The sequence below is a fragment of the Sparus aurata genome, chromosome 18, assembly GCF_900880675.1.
Source record: "Sparus aurata chromosome 18, fSpaAur1.1, whole genome shotgun sequence".
In the NCBI taxonomy this organism is placed as follows: Eukaryota; Metazoa; Chordata; class Actinopteri; order Spariformes; family Sparidae; genus Sparus; species Sparus aurata.
In genome coordinates, this window is record NC_044204.1 from 28,710,932 (window position 1) to 28,731,954 (window position 21,023).

At 42.4% G+C, this 21,023-nt stretch overlaps 1 protein-coding gene across 1 annotated transcript in view; it reads right to left on the reverse strand.

Annotated features, from left to right (window-relative positions):
• Positions 1-9,851: 9,851 nt before the first annotated feature.
• kdrl (kinase insert domain receptor like) overlaps positions 9,852-21,023 on the reverse strand; it is a 49,320-nt gene continuing 38,148 nt past the window's right edge. Inside the window, exons 26-30 of the mRNA XM_030396880.1 lie at positions 20,537-20,642; positions 18,948-19,072; positions 16,944-17,022; positions 15,974-16,077; positions 9,852-11,941 (exon numbers count right to left, since the gene is read on the reverse strand). Of these exons, the coding sequence (XP_030252740.1) occupies positions 11,758-11,941; positions 15,974-16,077; positions 16,944-17,022; positions 18,948-19,072; positions 20,537-20,642 (598 nt within the window). The 3' untranslated portion in view covers positions 9,852-11,757. The remainder of the gene's footprint in view (positions 11,942-15,973; positions 16,078-16,943; positions 17,023-18,947; positions 19,073-20,536; positions 20,643-21,023) is intronic.

Genomic DNA, 21,023 nt, shown 5'->3' on the forward strand with positions numbered 1-21,023 from the left:
AAGGGAGGATAAAACTATGAGTCACTAAATGCACAGATGTACACCTCAATATGAATCTGATGAAGCTCCGTAGCAGAGGTGACTGTGATCGTGTCCAGGGGTGCAGCCAGAGTTTTCTGGCTCAGACCCGACTGCACTGATTTGACTGGGAGAACTCCAGACGGGTTGTATAAGCCCTGAAACAGCACGATCCTGACATTCCCCTCCTGTCAGCGGGGGAAGAGGATTTACAGTCACGCTGATATCACCGCGCTGGACTTTGCCCAGCCGTTGTGTCATTGTTGATGTTCAGATCCCCGTTCTTTAATGCGGGACTTTGCATCCTGATTGTCTTTAAAGCTGCAGGTCAGATCAATGCGAGCGATCAGTTGTGAGTTCACTATCATGCATCCTGAAACATGTGCAGATGAAGTGAAGCCCTCTCAACATCCCTGACTGCTGACGCATGCGCAAACACCGCCAGGACGCTGCAAACGGCCCTTCTTCTTCTTTCCCTGAGCTCAGCACAGCGTGTACGATGCAGCTCTGCGACAGTCAGCGGCGAAACAGCCCAAGAATTCAGTTCGTTGCATAACTTTACTGATGTTATTGAGGCGGCCGCAGTGTTTCTCTGCAGGAGGAGAGGTAAAACAAGACCATCTGCTACTATTTTTAGAGAGAAACTGCCTGCGTGGGCTGACACAAACACTGGCGAGCGATCCTTCATTTGTCGTGTTCTGTAAATGCGAAACACATGTAAAGCAGGATGCTGCAAACACGAGTCATGATGGAGTATTTTTGATCCGTTCGCTCGTCAGGATGCGACCGAAATAGACGTTGGCGAGATTGTGGAAAAACTGGTTCGGTTTTACGAGCAAAAACGAGAACATTTTCTACATCTTTGCGGCGTCGCGGGGGCAAGTTTTTGTTCTTAGTTTCATTTTGACTTTATTTGTTGAGTCAAGCAACAGATATTTGCACATGAAGTTCATGAACCCGTATAAACACACATTTTTACTTACTCTTCCTGCTAATATATGATGTGCGGCACGGATAAGGCAAAGATGCATCGCCCTCGCATGAATCATTCAATGACACTAACAGTCAGATAAGTCACGGGGTCACCAGAGTCCAGAGGTCGGCACCAAACTTCACAACGATCAATCTGAAACCTGCTGAGATACTTCAGTCTGGACCAAAACGATGCACCGACCAATCAATCGACCTTCTGCTATTTTGTGCCTTGATCTAAACATTAATGGCGTCTAGGGATGGTGTGGATCGATGCCGCGGCACTATTTCAATACTCACAAGCTTCTTATTTGGCATCGGTTCCTTTAAAAAACATTGATAATCAGATATAATTACAAAAACGTGAGCTGCAGCATCACTTCCGACAGTTTAGAGAACTTCAAACAGGCCTCACACAATCAGCCGGCCCGCGCTACGTGACACAGGAAACCCAGGAGACATGAGATGATGCACGGCAGACAGGGAACATACCGCGGCGTGTTTCTACTTTGTACATCTGTGAATAAAACTACAGCAAGATGCACTGTTTCTGGAAGAAGCCAAACCACCCGAGTCTTCTGCGCCACCTGCTGTCCGATAAGAAGAATGAAGGCATGTCCGGCTGTGCGGCCTGTCGCCTGAGGTGAAATGTGTCTTTAACAAAAAGACATCAAAACATTTTAGTGCGTGGATTACTCATACACTTCCATATTTCAAAATCCATCTTTTACTTTGAAGGCAAATTAGAGTCAAATGTCTGAAAATCACGTTCCCATTTAAAGGAGCATTATGTAGTTTTTGGGGAAGAAGTTTTAATCCTAACAGGAAGATCTTCACTGACTGATTTTATTTATGCCTAAACAAATTATTTCAACAAACTCTCTTCATGCTCACGACTGAACAAACTGAACAAACAAACTGACCTTAAAAGAAGGCACAATGTAAACTGTTTTATTGTGGGGTTTTTTTATTTGGCGGACCCTGCCACCTTTTCAGCTTCAGACAGTGTTCTGGACTTTATTTTCCTCTGAGAACAGCGTGTTCACTTAGAAATTCTGAATTTGTATTATAACCTCATAAATAATGTGAATTCTAAATGTATGATTTTGAATTTCTTCCAGAATGGCGTTGTGCCCCTTTAAGAAATGATCAGTTTCGGTATCGTCCACGCTTCATGGCGTCCTCCTGAACTGAGCCGTAATCTTAGCTAGCGTAGTTAGCTTAGTTAGCTAGCCTCTCGTCCATGAGTACAGAAAGAAGATAGAAACGACATGAAACTACTCATAACAAGGTGTGTAGATTCTCTTGAGTAACCAGGTCATGATTTCTGGAAAGAGACACTGGCTGCTTCAAATTTTGTTTTTTGGGCCTTTTGAGCACCACAAGCCTCCATCATGTCATCTAGCTGCATTATATCCAGGAGAAAGCAAACATCCCTACAGCTGAAATCTCCAGAAGTCTGCAGCTCACATCAAAACAATCTAGATGGATAAATAGCACTAAGAGGAACAAATATGGGTTTTAATTCTGGGGTGAACTGTCCCTTTGAAAACAAAAATGAGCAACAGCAAAACAAGAAAAAAACTGCAAATTTTTTCTTTAGAGTACGACGTGTTGAAAGATAAACCACAACACACAACGGAGATGAGACGAGGCCTGGAGTGCCAGCCGCCGCACAAACTGCAAACTGCTGGTGGCAGCAGACGGGGAGGTTCTATCGGCCCACATGTGGACTCATCGGAGGGGTTCCGGCCCACCAGAAGCAGCACCAGAACCGGAAAAGGGATTAACACCACCAGCTCCAAAACAACCCCATGATGTTTAAATTCATTATGGCGCTGTGGACTGCATTTTGTTCCCAGGCCCTCCTGTAGCACAAACACACCCCTTACCCCCCGTCAGAGAGGTGAACAACGGGGGCGAGCTGCACTTTTGCCTTTTTGAATGGACACCGATGAGTCTGAAGGCTCCTGAGGGATCAGAGCTGACGTGTTTTTTTTTTTTTGTTCCAGTTCTCTGGAATCAATTTGAGGTCAGACATTTCCTTCAGAAATACCGCGCGCCGCTCGCGTTACTACCGAAACAAACAGATGCAGGAGGTGATCAGACGCACCGATCTTATCTGACATTAAGACTTCTCTCTGTTTGTCGTCAGCAAACAAACATGGAGGCACACAGAGGAGGACACATGCTATGAATAAAGTAAACACTGTGCAATACTCCATCTCTTTTTACTCCACTGGCATGCGAGCATTTCAAATTTAAATTCAGACCAACAAGCTCTCTGATGTTTTTCATATAAAGCGTTTTAAAGAGATCCATAAAAAAAAACAAAAAAAACAAAGTCAGAATTCTGTTTCTTCGGACTAATCCACAACACATGACGGACTCTGCCAGGATATAAAATGCCACTCTGTCGGTTTCCCAGAAGTGACTTTAAAGCTCCTGAAACTTCAGCTACATCACAAAAAATATCAACTAAAAAGAAAAAATACTCAGTTGGTGCAAACAGATGTTTTGTACGTTTCTCGGTTTTATCGTCCCAGCAGCTTGTCTCACGGGACGGCAGCGTCACTTTAATATGTTAACAAATATTAAATAGACTTCCATGAATCTTCCCCAGAGGATGAATGTTACTCATTTCGGTGATCCTCTAATGTTTCCTCCAGCTGCCAGCTCAACCGTAAGTGACTTTTGTGGTTCTGAGGAAAAATATTGAAAGGATTTCCGTGAAGACTGGTGAAGCACATCACGTCCCCCCCCTCGCAAGTGAAAATCTGATGTCTGACTTTTTTGGTCATGACTCAAAGCTGGAAATTATATTTTTTGCATTTTTTGCACTTCCAGTTCCCTCATTTCCAAGTCAGTGGGGTTTTGGAATTGGTTTCTTTTTTGGCTGGATAGCTCAAATAAAAGTCTGCCGTGAACACAAGTTTGAGAGACTTTCATGTCGTGTTATGTGATATTAAATATGCCAGTATGTGGTATCTAACCCAAGCTTACATTTTGGAGTTTACTGTTGTTGTTGTTGTGTGTCTTGGGCGGTTGCTAACAAGTGGCTAAATGCTGGTCTGAGAACAGAGGATGTCGTTTGCGAAGCACGCTGTGGAAATCTTGACTTGAATTTCACCGCAGAGGTTGTCCGGGACATTAAACGTCTTCACGCTGCACATGGCCAATCACATACTCACTATTTGGTTGCAAACTATTCCAATTCTAACTTTACAACTTGTAAATTGGTCAGTTTATGGTGAAGTGAGTGTAGCAGGAAGCTTGTTGGTGGCGGCCTTTAAGTCATGCCTCCGCAATGTTGTCTGTTTATAGGCTAACAATAGCTTTACAAGTGGTGTGTTCGTCTGTGAAGACCATCTCGCTGAACTTAAAGGTATCTCAATCGTAAAAGATCATTTTTTAGCAGTGCTACAAAATCGAATGGAAGAATCTCGCAGGCTTTTTGCAGAGGGAACCGGGGAGATGCTTCCAGCATGGTCACTGTTTTCTGCAAGCCATGGACATTTGTACCAAACACGGTGTATCTCATTTCACATTTTATGCTTATTTGCGGGCTCTCGCATCAAGAGGGGACTGGTGTTATTACGAGCCACAAGGCTGCCGGGTAGATGTCCGCACTCTTACCCTGTGAAGAGATTTCCAGACGTTTTTGTGGCTATTTTGAGCCAAACCAGGATGTTTTCCAAACCCCAACCAATTGTTTTTTTCTGTTGTGACAAGAGAGAAAGAGAAAATTGTACCAAAAAAAGTTGTAACTTATCTGTTTTTGCCTCGCTAACGTTTACAGCGATTGCTTTGTAACTTCTGGGTTAGCCTGCATAAACACATCATCCCCCTGCAGCACCTTACAGCGACCTGCCCGACTGCGACTTTCCCATCAGCCCCTGCTGTGTTAGCATGCTGCTGTAAACATGGAGAGAAAGTGGAGCAACAACATGCAACAAGAGGCGTCTCAACCACTGGCCTGCTGGGAAACCGCCAGTTGCATCCGAGTGACCAGAAACAAACAGCTTGTTGATTCTGTTTGTTGCCTTCTATTCTACACATGACAATATATCATGTTGCTGATCTGATGTTTGTTTTTCGCCCTTTGAACCACAGCGCTGCTGAAGTCCTTGTCAGAGGCGTCTTTATTTAGCTGTTTGTGTTGTTGGCCTGGTCTTTTTTATTTTGCTTGTTAAAGGTTGGACAGTATCCGGCTCATTGTTGTGCATTTAGGTGAGAGGCGCGGATGTGGACCGACCCTCCATTCACCTTCGTGGGCAGGGGTCTGGGAATAGCATTGTATGGTCACTTGAAGGGGTGGGGGGGCTTTGTGCTGCTAGTTCAACAGCTCAGCGTATGATCGGATTTCAAGCTGCACAGATTCAGCTGGATGTTTTTATTTTGTTGTGGAGGTTAGAGGTTTCCTGAATTCATTAACGCCTCTTTTTCTCAGTGATCGATAGCGTGATGTGCAGCTCTGTTTGCTTTGGGAAAGGAGCTGTGGAGGCGTCGAAGGAGGAGAGAGGTCATTTTCATAAATGTGATTGTTCAATGAGGGAAACAAAAACAGCCAGAACGGGCGTGGCGCTTCATACAAACACAACATTTTGGGTTATTATCCTGTTTATCTACCTCTGTTCCTCCTCTTGACTCAGATTTTCCATTTTTTTGGTGTTTCTTCCTCATCGAATTTGAGAGCCGGAGGACGTAGGGTCCCATATGTTGTACAGATCACGTGAGGTTTTGAATATGGCCGATATAATTCAACCCAGGCTCCACTTAAGTCTTATAGGATCTCGCTTTAAGCCAAAACACAATATTTGTCACATTCCATCTCGACTCATATCCTGAGCTCGACTCTCCTGGTGACAGATTTATACCCTCGCATGTTTCATTAGTCAGACTTCCGATCAAAGAACAACAATAATGAGGAGTTATCTTAAGTCACTGCATTGCAATTTTCTTTAGCTGCTTTTTTGGGTGGTGTTTATTTCCCCACCTGGTGATTTTATGACATCGGCACGATTAGAGGATATTTTCAGATTTGAAGTCTGTCTCGAGGCAAAGCTCCGATGTGTGCAGATGTTTTTAAAGTTAGACGAGTGAAGGTGTCGTCCAGAGCTTCACCCGTTTGCTGCTACAACTACTTATGATAATGAAAATTGTAAATTATGTATTTCATGGACCCGAGCACAGCAGCAGCGGTGGGAACTACATTCAAAAGATTCATTCTTCATCATAAGTTTCACATCTTTCCTTATTCATAAACACTGCTGCTTGACTCGAGTGCAAACTTTGATATCAAGGATTGTAGTGGTGGAAACTAACTTGAAGTACTTGTACTTCACTCGAGTATTTTACTTCTGCTTCACTACAGATCAGATCAGGGGGAAATGTTTTTCACTCTTCAGCCGACATTTCTACTGCACGTGACGACTATTTGATCAGGAGAGATGTTGTTCTTGATGAATTCATGTTTATTGCAACGCGTGCATCAGGTGAGAAATATGAGGCGATCAGGCCTCACAGTGACGTCCGAGGGAGGGTGAAGCCGTGAGCAGGACAGGAAACCCGCCGATGCTGATGGTGGTGACTGTATGAAGGTGATGGGCTGAGGATCCGGATTTGAGGAGGTGGACTGAGGTGAGCTCGACCTCTGCACTGGATACGAATAACTGGAGGTGAATGAAGACAGATTTCAAGTTTGGCAGTGACGACACGACTGGTTGATTTAATCACCTTTAAAGGTGAAGTCTGGTTGGTTTAACAGGAAGAGTGTCAGCTGATTATTTTAATTATGATGGATTACTGCAGTTCAATCTCTCCGTTAACTGTTTGATTGTTTGGTTTGTCAAAAAGGAAAATTATTGTGAAGAAATGCTGTCACAATTGCAAAGCAAAAACCATGACAACGAGATATTCAAAAATAATTGCAATGCTCAGTAAATTGACTGATTGTTTTATCTATAATTGTCATATGTTTAAGTCACTTAAATTAGCAGATGACTGTAGTGGATCAGAGCAGTCGTCATATTTCTGCCTGCGTGGAAAATTACTGTGCCGGTGCAGAAACACAAACCTGTCTGTTACCAAAAGACAGACAGTCATGAGTCCTCTCCCCCTCCAACATCCTTCCCTTGTTTGTTTAATGTCTTCTTCTGGAAATAGTCGGCGTTTGTTGGTATGTGACTGGGTGTAAAGTTGCGTACGGTAAATCCACTGAGGACAGGCGGAGACAGTCGAGGGCCCAACCTGTCCTGTGGCGCGTTGTGCCCCTCTGACACACCCAGTGCCAGTAAGCGAGGGGCACTGCGCCCCCAGAGGAAGCCGCGTGTGTGGCGTCCTCCGGTCGTGACCAGGATGATTAACAGTTCCTTCCTTTCCTGCTCAGGGGGGCTTTGTCAGACAGGCTGCCGACACCTTGTCCTGCAGAAGGAAGTCTCTCACAGTCCAAGGAGCAGCAGAAGGGCTGGACGCCGACGGCTCAGTCCAATATAAACAAATCTTATCTTTTAATTAAGTTTTGACGATTCAAATGGGAATAATTCTGTGAATCAACTTGATTGCGGTTAAGAATAGTTCGGGGTTGGTTGTGGTTCCCAACACGGGGGGTGGGGGCCCTCTGAGAGGCTGCAGGATCCATCTGAGGGGTCACGAGATGGTTTAAAGGTCCAGTGTGAAGGAGGATCGAGGGTCAGGGGGAACCACTGGCAGAAATTGAATATAATAAACAAAAGTGTGTTTTCATAAGTGAATAATCAACTGAAAATAGGAATTGTGCTTTTGTGACCCTGACCCGAGCACACAAACCAAACACCGGCTCTCAAGAGGGGCTGTGGTGTATTTTGCGTCTTTAGCAGCCGCCGTTGGGGAGTGAGGGGTGTTTTATCAGTTTGGTTGCAATTTTGAAACGTCACCAATAGATTTCACTTAACCCCCACACACTGAACCTTTACAGGAAATCAAAGGAAACATTTCGACAATACAAATCATTTTTGTAATAGTTTTGATTGTTTCCATGTGAGCAACTGGATTCATTTTTGCACTTAAATTCCCTTTAAGAATATCTCAGTGCAGAAGCCTGTAGAGAGAACTTCATCCTCTGGTGGCACCGCTAGAAATGCATCATGTGATAACGGGCTAAAAAGTAGATGTTGCTTTTCTTTAGCATTGTTTTGCTCTCAGTGGTCACGGGCCAAAGAGGGCAGGGATCACATGTTTGCGTATAGGTCAGGGGCAGTTCTAGGGGGGGCCAACAGTGGCCAGTGCCCCCGTAACTCTGAGTCTGGACCCCCCTGTGGCCCCCCTGACAGGGAGTCTGCATTACTAATACGATGACAGATTTCTTGCAATGATTTTGTTCTGAAGGGAAAGGCAGGAATAAAGTGTCTCGGCAGTTTACTACCCAATCAAAATTGCTGAAATTGTAAACACTGTTTTGTCTGAATGAGGGATTTATCCTTTTTCCCGGGTTGTATGTGCCCCCTCACAAAAAAGCCGGCCCCAACCTGGCCCCCCTATTAAAACTGGTCTAGAACCGCCACTGGTATAGGTCCATTAAAGTGACGGTGTAGTTTTAACTTTTTGTTTTCCTGCTCTAGAATATCAGGAAAGTGATGAACACCGAACTCTTTTCACTTGATTAAACGACATGCTGAACAACTTTTTGTTTTATTGAATGAAGCCATGACACCATCATGTTTTTCATATTCATACTATAACTCTGTGACACTTCAATCATAGTGATGACCAACATATTATTTCTGATTAAGTTAAAGTCCCTCTCTAATTAATAAACATGTCTTCTTGTTCCTATAGTTGACTGTTTTAGCTTTGCTGTGATGAATGATGTCAGTGCAGAGTTTGACACTAGAGGGCTGTTTTCTCTGCAATATCTTCTTCTTTGTGACATCACAAGCCAATCATATACCAGTATTCAACGTACACAAGTGTGATGTGGACACTTAACACCTCCAGTGCACAAACACTGAGAATGGACTTCACAATATAGCAGGAGACATCTCGAGTCGAACACTTAAAAGGATAAAATAGCAGAAATATCTGCATATTCAGACATTCTGGAATTTTTAAACAACAATGTAGAATGAATGTCATTTTAAGGATTTGAATGTGGTCAACACATTTATTAGTGTGAATGCTGAAGGCACCTCTTCCAGCCCGCTTACTCTACAGCTTTTCACCTTTTCAGCCTTTTTTAATCTTTTTAACCTCCTCCAGGCCTCTTACTCTACTCATTTTCATCCTTTTTTCACCTTTTTAACATCTTCCAGCCCTCTTAATCTACAGATTTTCATATTTTTTCACCTTTTTAACCTCCTCCAGCCCTCTTACCCTACAGCTTTTCATCCCTTTCATCCTCTTTTCACCTATTTACGCTCTTTCAGCCTATAACTTTTCACCTTTTTAGCCTTCATTCACCATTTTAACATCTTCCTGCCCTCTTAATCTACAGCTTTTCGCCTTTTTTTCAACATTCTTATAGTTTTATGCATTTTCGGCAGTACGTTCAGCAGATTTCCGAAATCGCTTCGGCCTTCAGCATTCACACTGTATTTTCGCAGGAAATGCAATTTTTCTAGTTTATTTTGTTCTTTACTGCAAAAGTCGTAACAGACACACATCAGAATATATTTTGTGTCTTAATACATCTTTCAGTAAATGTTCATATCATAACAAAAGTCGAGCAGCTTTTGTGAGGCATGAATTCCGATGATGAAGAAAAACAAACTGTTTAATTAATCAAAATGACCATAAACCTCAAATATAAAGCTCCTGGCGTATTAGGATCCATGAATATCTCCACACTCGTAGTATTTCATGCAAATATGAGTCAAGACCAAAAGTAATGTATAAATATATAAATCTTTATTCATTTATTTACTTCATATGCTCAGTTAACAGTGTTGGGGAACATGACTTTCATCAAACTAACTTATAGGCGCACTACAGGAACAAAACAGAAACATTTTGGAGGATGTGAGCGGCTGCAGGTCTCATTACTCACACCGGTTCTGAGTGAAGAAATGCAGTTAAATTGAAAACACACTTCTCGTTTAAAAACCTCTCAGTGTCATTGTGAAAGCAGTAACTAAAATTAAACTCAACACAGGAATGTAAGAAGTGAACATGATGATTGTTATGATGTTAGGATGGCATGAAATAATATGACAAGTACTGCAAATGTTAATTTCCTACTATGAAGTTAAGAGTTAAATAAAAAAAAAAACAACAACAACTTTGTAACTTGTGACCCTCAACACTGTTTCACAATAATATACCTTTTAGAATACACAAATTATACTTGATATAAAGTATCAGTGCATAATCACTTCCTCTCCGCACGAACAAAACAAACTGGCAACAAACAACACAACAACGAAAATCCACTTCATGCCGTCGTTCACTCACTGACAAAATACTGTTTTCTTTAGTGGTCGACAAGCAAAAACTAGCTGCGTCTCTACAGGGTGTGTGTGCGCTAACACGAGCGTGAACAAGGTCCGGTCAACAATACTTTAAATGACAATAAAATGCTGTTCCAACGAGGAGATTTTCACATGTTGACAAATATCATAACAGTGAACTGAAGCAGTCTGGTGCTAAGGTTTTTTTTTTTTTGGAGCCTGCCCCGCAAGCTTTGCACGAGACCGAGGACTCGAAACTTGATCCACGTACGTGTTTTCTGCAGGCGCACGTTCCCCATCGGCTTTACAGCAGCACAAAACAGCATAAACATCTGGAGTGAAATGTTTTGGGATATATGAGGAAGACTGAGCTTGAAAAAATCCTTTGGTTACACATGAAACCGAACTGGATTACTAAGTAACAGTGTTTACAATCTAAATAAATACATAATTCATTTTTTACTAGTGCTTTTTGAATAAACCGTTCCTACGAAGACTTGTTCTCATCTCTTCTCACCTCATTTATACTTTGACCCGACATACACGACTTCTTCACTAGCAGACTGGGGCGGGAGGAGGAAATCTACATGTTCAGTAACTCTTCATTTAAATGCTCTCATGGTCGAGCTCTTACTCTCAGCTCTTCCCTGTTCCCTCCAATAACTTGTGATTTTTTTTCTTCCATAAATCGGAGAGCTTCAAAAACATCCACCACTTTACAGGAGCGATGACGCCTCCAATAAGAGACTTTGACTTAGAAAATATAAATGTTTTGTTGCTTTGAGCAAAGCTTTATTTTAGCTGACCTTCCTATGAAGCTACATTGCAAAAATATCTTCCCTGTAACCTTCTTTTCACCAATTTCTTTCCAGTTTTTACTTTTTTAATAAAATAAATCATTACAAACTCAGCTATCGTCTCTTTTTCCTTCATCACTAAAGGTTGTAGTCTATTCAGATCGGTGGTAAAGTTGGAATCATGTGGTTTGTTTTCACAGTAGATGAAAGAAATACCTGAGCCTGTTTTCAGCTGTTAGATATATCACAGTGAACGTGGAACGAACCAGCAGCATTAATGTCAGCCTACGTCTGAAAACTGGAAAAGAATCAACAGTCTGCAGGTTTCCTTTCTGCTGCACAGCAGACGCCCTGGAAGTTGGCAGATGCAGAAGTTAACAGTCGAGCAGATTCATTTCAGAGCGTCCTTTTCTAAACACTTTCAGAGGGAATGTCACGTGTTTTCCTCTCAAACTTCGCCACAGTCCAGAGATAAGAGCCAAAACAGAGGAGAACGACGCAAAGGCTTCAAGGCTGCCGGTCAGATTCTCTCGGGGCGGAGCAGGAGGTTACACGGGAGGGGTGGAGTAGCGCACCACGTAGTTGTAGTCGGGCGGCGGGCTGTGACACTCAAGACCGGCGTCCAAGGCCGAGTCGTCCAAACTGAAGTCCAGAGAGGGGACCGGAGGGGGGAACTTCTCCTTCTCTGAGTCGCTCAGCACAGACTCTTTGCTCTTACTCACCGCCTTCATCCTGAAAACACACAAGAGATACACGATGAATAAAACAGGCAGATATCACCGCGCTACAGATGCTGCAACTGAACTTTTCAAGAGGTAATCCAAGTTGAGCAGGATGTAAACATAAAGACGCAACAATGATTTATCCACATGCTTAAAAACAACCTAAAACATATCCATCAAACTAGCAACAGACAAGCTTTGTGCGTTAAAGTATCATTACGGAATAAATGCCGATTGCACGGTGTAATGGCTGCGGAGTAATGAAACCATCTGTGGTGAGATTGGTTCTCTTTAAACTTTCACGATGCATGACGTCTGCCACCGGGCACAAAGAATGAAGGCACACTGGCGATCGAGTCAAGCTGGCGAGTTTGGAATCTGCTCTCACGTCTCCACCATCGACTCAGTGAATGAACAAACTCACGTTGTGTCGCGTGTTCACAGGTTAGTTGCTGCTCAGAGGAAAACTGACAATGATCCAACAATAACGCCACTTGGAAACACTAAGGAGGGAAAGTTGTCTGTTTCCACTTTTAAAGCAATTAGTTGATTAACCAATTTGTGGATCTAAAGGAAATGAATTGGTTATTTTGAGAATCATTTCTTTTGTCAGAACAGTCAAGTCTTTTGACTTTAAAGTGCAGAATATTCTCAGGTTCCAGCCTCTCAAACACAACAGCGTTTCTCTGTTTTGTATTGTAGTAAACTGCATAATATTTGGATAGTTTGGACAAAGCATGACTGGAAATTATTATTAACATTTTACAAAAGAAGCTTTAATATCTGATAGTTCCAGCTTCTTTCATTAAAGTAGACCAAAATTCAATCAAGAATAGATTATCCAGTCTCCAAAATACCCGAGGATCTGGATTTTTGGAGACATGCGAGGTCTTCATGGGAGCTTTAATAAAGAAATACTTCATGTGACACGCTTTCTTTTTCTCTTTGTGTTTCTTGTGTGTATTTGATTATTAAAAATATCTTAATAACACAAGTCACTTGAATAAAAACTAAGAAATTGAACTCATTCTATTTTTGAACCTTTTTGTTTGTTTTTATTTATCTTTGGTGCCGTGTGTGACAAATTTGTGTTTGGTGATGTTTCTGTTAAAGGCTCTCTGGTTTGTTGTTGCATGTGCGGAGTTATTTAGTTGTCTAATGTTTACGTTTGGCTTGAATTCAATTTTCCTTTTCTCGTCGACACTGTGTGATTTTAATGTTTATGTCCTGAACTTACTGTTGTTTAAAAAGGACCCCAGCAAGATGAACAAATATTCCGAGGCAAGCTAATGGGGATACTATTGAGGAATTAAAAAAATAAAGAGACGCAGCGATGTGAGACGGCCACATTATCAGCCTTACACGATAAACAGACACTCCTAATTGCAAAAACAGACAACAAATCAGCGCGGCGTGACGGGACGATCCGCTAACATCCTGACCAAGAGATGACACAGAACCTCTTTTCTCTCAGCGTGGAAACTGGAGCAGTAAACAGGGCAAACAACAGTGCACAATATCAGGCCTTTTTCTTCAACATCTTGACTCGATCGCTCTCACAATAGAGGGCTGTTTTGATACTCTTTGACTTCAGAAAAAAAACCCACGTCAAGCCGCACAATCAGACAGAACTCTCCTCATTCAAATATGATGTAATCCATCATCCTGAGTGTTTCTGCTTCACTTGATGCTCAGAATATGAGTAATTGCCTCTTATTGTTTTTGGGGGGTTGCTATGGGTTTCCAGAGCTCCTCTCTCGGGGGCCCGGGGGTCAGTGCCCAGCGGGGGTAAGTGACGCCGCTGTACTGGAATGTTGCCCTGATGACTAACTACCTGCTGAACTAGTCATCAAAAATAGTTCACAATAGTACAGTGTTGCTCTGCCAATGCCGAGCTGCAGGTACAATGGGCAATTAAGTGACAGGAAATAAAACGAGGTCAGCTTTAGATGTGAATACTAGCTTCTTTGTCTTGATGTGAGATGAATATCTTCGGGGTTCAGACTGTTGGTTGTACAAAGATGGATGAACTTTTGCAGTTTTGTTTACCCCAAATCCACTCAATCATTGCTGGGGCAGCTTCTTCCGCAATAATCGTTCAATCAAAGCCGTGTTGCCGGTATAAAGGAGTCCGATCAGAGGAGTGGTGAGGGTCAGTGGAGCAACAGGTGGACTTCAGAAAGACAAAAGGAGTGCGGCGCTGCAGCTAACAGGGGAGGCCCTTGTAAACCCTTCTGAGTTCAAAGGTGGCAGTGACTGAGTGGTTGCCCAGCGAGGAAGTCCTCCCCTCAAAATGCACATCATTCTCCGCATGCCTGGGTCGACTCCTTCTTCCACACCGAGGCACTGATGACATAAGCAGGCCTGCAGTGTTGTAAACTGCCCGACAGTGTTTTGGCAGATAAATTATTTTTCTTTAAATGCATGACTTTTGCTCTGATGCAGCTGTAACTACTAACCAAAGCTCTAGTTTAGCAAATAAACGTAGTTCAGATGCACCAGTCGATCGGCCTGGGAGCAGAGTGTCAGATAATATAACTTGAGATATAAACAAATGTCACCCGCTCACCCTGACAAGAACGCCAGCCCAAACTGTAAGAAGGAAACTAAATATTTTATGTTTTTTACCCCAAATATGTGCATTCATTGCAGAAATATGCCATTAAAACAGCTTACAATGTGTTATTTTTAGTAGCTATTAAAAGGTCAGTTTATCGTTACAAACATTCAATTTAATTTGTGTATCCAGTTAATCAAATGAAGGAAGAAAATCGGAATTGGCTGAGGAAATTGCAGTTGGTGCATCTCTAAAATCTACTGGAGTAAAGTACTATATTCGCATTCAGAGTGAAACATTTGTAATTCAGTACAGTGCTTGAGTAAAGGTACTTAGTAACATTCCATCCCTGCAGGCCCGTGATGAGTCTCGGTAGTTTGGATTTTAACCTCTGAGATCTAAAAGACGCTGTGAGCGGGTGTGGGTGTTTTTAAAAAAGTGAGTTTGATGAGCTGCAACTTAATTAAACTGCTTCACAAAGTGCCATAAATCTGCTGTGTGTGTCTTATAAGTTATTTCCCCAGAAGTTGTTTACATGTTCTCCCTCTTCATAATAAGGGCTTTTATATTGTTTTCACAAGCTTAAACTCTTTTTCTCTTAAGAAGAGATTCAGGAAAACATGTGGAAGGACGATTTACTTTACTGCTGTTCCTCCTTTAAATCCTTTTTAAGTGGAAACCACGGTACTTTGAAGGCAGCATTAATGGCTGCTACTGTGCAGGGAGCAGCGGAATAATACCACAAGGTTTAAAGTGTAATTACCGAGTTCAGAGGTTTGACCCTGTAAATTAACCCTGACACTGAGCTGCTGTAAACTTCATATGTAAGCCTTAAGTCACCTACAGAGGCCCTCATAAGAAAAAGATTTACAGAAATCTGAATCAGATTTGACTTTATCCTTGAATAACTCCTAAAGTGAGAACACATTGTCTCGGTGTTTGTCTCCTTTACGATCTTGCCCTCGCAGCATCTTTAAGTCATCAAAACAATCTGCACGAAAATTCAGAGTACAGACTTTAGTCCAAGGTCACTCATTTGAGGCTATGTGTGTTTGTTACCTAGCGCTGCATTATGCCAGACAGCCATGACTCATACGTTAAATCCATCTGGGAGGTATCTCATTCAGGACTATTCAGTGAAAACAAAGAGGTTTTAGTGTGCGCTCCTAAAACAGCCAAACCTCAAGTGACGCAGCCGCTCTGCTTTTGTGCTCGGTCCTTCAGTTTGTCACCTTCAAGCGTTTTCCCTCCCTCTTCTCTTTTGTGTCGATGTCCGTACCTCATGGCTTCTCCAGACAAAAGGGGAAAACTAGCTGCTGACGTCTTTTTAAGGTGGAAGAAACTTGTGTGTGTGTGTGTGTGTGCGCGACAGTAATAGGGTCTACATTCCAGCACTGAGGGGAGGTTTCCAAGCAGGTATTTTGCAGCCTCTACCACTGTGATTTGGGCAATGTGCAGGGGTGTTGTGTGGTGCAGTGTACGTACGCAAGAGCCATGATGCTCAGAGGTCGGCCTGCCAACGATTCGAGGCGCTTCAGGGTCTCGATGTTGTCGGACGACAGGCCCATCCCGCTGTCTGACTGACCGCCCTAATGATGACAATGATGCAGAGACAGACGAAGACAAATAATGAATAATTAAACACCAAATGTCATCTTTCCTTCTTTGTTATCTGAGGTGAACAAATCACAAACATGTAAATGTATATAAGTAAGTAAACTTTATTTCTAAAGAACCTTTCAGCACCAGACTTGGAGCATTGAATATATATATAAAAAATCATGGAACGATGAAACATAGTGAAATAGGTACAATAAATAATAAAAGCATTTGCCTGTAGAGTTGACTTGTGGGAAATGTTCACTTTTACATGATATCTGTCAAAGATTATAACCAATCTCTCCACTTTGGCCTTTATGTACTTATTATGTTTTAAGACTGTCTTAATCTTTTTAGCACTGTAAGGACTCAGTAGCAGAACTCAAAAAAGTTTGACGCTGTTCAGTCTTTGCAGGCAGCGACGTTACAGTGAAGAGAATCAAGATTGTTGAGGTTTTCCTGACTGAATGAGATGGAATAAAAAATAGTATGTCAAAGTGTTGGAGTAATGAATGATGTGGCCAAATGGTAGCGGTTACAAAAAAAATAAAATCGGGCCGAGTACAGAGCCCTGTGGGACTCAACGTGACGTGACAGCCGGGGAAGAATTAAAGTTAGCAAAAGTTCTAACGTTTTGACAGGTATTAGGACAAACTAATTTTAAGCAATTTCAAATAATGTTCTAACCTTTCGCGCAATTCAATTGTGCCATTATAAATAAAGACATTCATGTTCCAGGCTGAAGTGTCTAGCTAACTGTCAAACGCCTGTCATTTAACTAACTGCCTGGCGGAGGATAAGTTAGAGTGCAGATTGTGTGTTTATTCCTGGTCGAGCTCCAGAATAAATAACTCACCCCGTGGTTCTCATTTGTCCCGTTTTCCATGGTTACCTCGTCAAAGGTTTTCACACTAGCAGGACGGATCTTGATGTTCCTGGCAAGAAAATATTTCCAGTGTAAGTCTCGAATATACCCTTTACTATTCTCTTTCTGTTTAGAGAATCATTTGATTACACGCTGGAGCCAAGAGGCGAAAAGCTCGGCAACAAAACCGCAGGAACTTAATCACTTGAATCAACAATGTGCGGCATCTATGACATTGTACTTTGAAAACACACCTTGTTTACTTTGCATTTCAACACTCAGAGGCTAAAACGACTGCTTAATACAGCTTAAGGGGTAACTGTCATTACTGCTTTTCAACACCTCCTCAATAAACACACTTGGAGGACCTGTGAAAACCCAAGAGCTCAACAAATATTATTTTAAGTGCACATAAATCTTGAGGCTGGCTTTATGGTTTTCGGTGAAATTCCTCCCAGGAGCTACAATACTGAAAGCTCTCTGTCCAGCAGGCTTCTGTGTGCACACTCCTTATCAAGTGTGAATCCGGCCTCTCATTGTCCTCAGGTCAGACGTAAATGTTCTCCTGGCTGAGTTTAGTCTGAGCGCTGCAGGAACACCAATTGTTTTGGATATAATTCAGCGCAAAGAGGGGAAATAATTTAGCTATTTCCTTTGCAAAACACACTCAGCGGTGTTTGCCTGAGGATAGGTTTACATGTCTTTAAGATAAGATTTGAATTTCTTAACAAGTTCGTAGCCAAGCTGGCAGCTGTCTGAGGCTGTACTTTGAGCTAAATGCTAACATCAGCATGATAACAAGCTCATAACGTCGATGCTCACATGCTGAAATAGTTACCATCTTATCTGATCAAAATATTGATAGTTTTGCAGCTATTTGGTCAGAAATCAAAACATTAGAGAGATTTTAATCTCGACCGGATGATGTTTCACGTCAACACATCCAACAGTTGTTGAGACATTTCACTTAAAACCACAAACGCCAATCATGGTGGCGGCCGCAAGATGCACTGAGGACAGATCTGGTCTATCGGATCACTCAGACCACATTCAGAGGTAGTCTGTGTCAGTCAGTGACCACAATGTTGCAGAAGTGTGTTCACACATGTGTCACGGGCCGCACTGAAGGACCGTCTACTCAACTGATGTGCTCCTGGAAACAACAAGAAGCCACAACAACAGGCAGAATGGATTACACGCCGTCTGAATTTTATTTGCTCCACTGTAATGCAAACTAGGTGTCTCAGGTCTGCAAATGTTAGCAGCAGATGTCTGTGAACACAGCGTCTGTTTCAACTGATCCCCCCCCCCCTCCAGGCCCCCTTAACAAATCCTGCAATTTTAAGAGTTGTTGAGTAAGGAAATTAAGCAAGTTTGTTCTTTTCTTGTAAAAAAAAAAAAGCGTCAGTTTGTTGCAGCGTGGCAGAACCAGCCTGTCTGCTTCCATGTCTAAAGTGCAGCAGTTAGAACACACTGATTTTAACATTTACAAATACAGCAAACAGCCACTGATACAGGAAACTTCTTTGTCTCCCGTGAAGAAATACTCCAGACTACCTTAAAAGAAAATGCTCAAATTTGTGAGTTAAGTTTGGTTTAACCTCATAAACTTTGTGAAACGCTGCCTGGGACAAATTATGAATTCTTTGGGTGTCCCCGTGAAATTCGGTTATGGTTGTACATGAAATTATAGCTCTCTCCTTGTTGAAACATTGCGTCAGTTTGTCCCAATGATGTACGTGTTTATTTGCATATAGAGACTGGAAGGGAGATCCGCTCGCAAGACCACACTCGCATGTCAATGCCAGGCATGAACTGATGTGACTTAGAGCTGTCGACGAATGTGGTCTGTGGTCATTAAACCTGTGGTTCTCAAACTCTTCCTGGCATGCTCGCCTTCGAAAGCTGAAAAAGTCTCCCCACTCTACATATTTTATCAATCATCACAATAAGAAGGGAAGCGACTAGTAGTGAAAGCGGTGTCAATGTTCTCACCAGGTGCTCCCTGAGTCGCGGTGTGAAGCGGGTCGAGTGGTCGTCTCCTCTGACAGCACACTGTTGGACGGGTCTCCCACCTTGGCCAGCAGGGCTGTGTTGATGGGTATGTAGTGCTTCCCCTCCTAAATCCACCGAACAGAGACAGAGCACATCAGCCTTTTTACAGCCACGATGCAAAATTACAAAAAGGCTGAAGTAGGTCGAAGCTGTGTGCATGCTGTACAAACACACATCCACAGGTCGTGGCGGGCAGCCAAAGAAACTACGGTCATACCTAATAAATCCCACACAATGTTCTTAAAGTTGATGGAGGCGGCAGCGACTGTGACCGGCCTTCCTGAACTGTAACAATAGCTTTATTAATAAGAGTCAAACCCCTCCACCGTTCTCTCTGTGCAGTCTGAACTGTTTTTCATGAATATAATCTTTTGCAGACTCATTTGTATTGCAACATGCTGTGGTTTCCATGTGATGTGATGTGTGGCCTTGTCTTTATCTCTTATTACTTTGCTGGACAATCTACAGTCCTGTGTAAAGTTATATGATTCCTTTTCTTTGTCTGTAGTAATGTACAATCTGGAGAAGACGCCTGTTCTCCTCAGTGGAAACATGACTGTGATGACTGAGTGATCTGTTCTTGTTAGGGCTCTTGACAATTTCTTGACGTCAGTAGTAGTGTCAGACTTTCTCCAATTTCAGTCCTTCATCGTACAAAACATTTTGTTGGTGGCTCATTTGGTGAGACTGTATTTCATCAACCTTTATAGAGGCTACACTTCAAATACATTGTGTGTACACATTTTAATGGGGAGGTCTTAAAGAGGCCACCTGATGCATGACACACCCATCAAGAACAGAATCAGATTTCAAATATTACACACGATCTGACTTTGAGCCACTTCTGTTCAAGACATATTCACACATGAACCCAACCTGAACCGATTCGGCTGAATACGACTTGGACAAAGCCAGACTTGGGTCTCACAGACCTCTAACAAATCAAAGTGTCTGCTGTGAAAAAGGCCTGTGTACTATTATTATAAAGATCAGATCCTCTCAGTTTCACATGATTGCATAATATTCCCTCGGTGGACATTTGTTGGCCTGATTAGAACAAACTGCAGTTAACCTTTCTGACAGCCTCATAAAACCCGACAATGTTTTGTTGCATCACACTAACAATTACATTGCTTTTCCATGTGTTTTGAAGTGTGGTTCCTCTGACAGGAGTGATTGTGCCATTTCAAAGAGATCCAAGTGTTTGTGTTGAGTGTTATTTCCCCTCTCCGTTACTCTAAGCACCCCCTCCCTCCTGCTCTGAAACTCCTGTAAGCAGCAGGACTCAGATCAGCAACGCTGCTTCCTGAGTATTTGCCTTGTTTGTGACTCATTCTGCAGAACTAGTGACCTGAAATATGCAGGGATTTAAACTCCAAACATAAATATTGTTTCATTTGTCAGTCACTGTTTGGAGGATCACTTTTAGTTTCATATGAGAGCTCAACAACTTCATTCCTGCTGCTTTTGAAACAATCAGCCTGAACTCTGTCATGTAGAGTTGAAACAGTCCTTGTTTTCTATCATACCTGTTGCACGCTGGCCTGAAGCAGATCTCCCAGCCTCTCCACCAGCTCAGTGAAGGTCGGTCGCTCCAGTGGCTCCCCCTGCCAGCAGTCCAACATGGTCTGATATCTAAGAGCAAAAAATACAATACTTAACACAAACTGGAAGCACACTGGATGATCACTGTGCACTTATCAAAAACTAGAAAGTAAGTTATTAAAAACAGGATCACATGATGTGTATGCATTTGCTCGATGGTCCGCGATTCATCAAGACTGCATCACAATTACGACAACAATGACTGTAATGTGTCAGCTTGGTTCAGGTATATTCATTAAAGAAAGCTGATTTAAAAACAAAACACTGACACATTTAATTAAATGAATCACTTCAAACTGACTGTTGTTTGATGGGATGATGACGTAAGAAGAAGACTTCAATAAAAGATTGGAACGTGAATAAATTAACACTTGGTACAGCCCCACTAATACTATGGGTGATGTATTACAA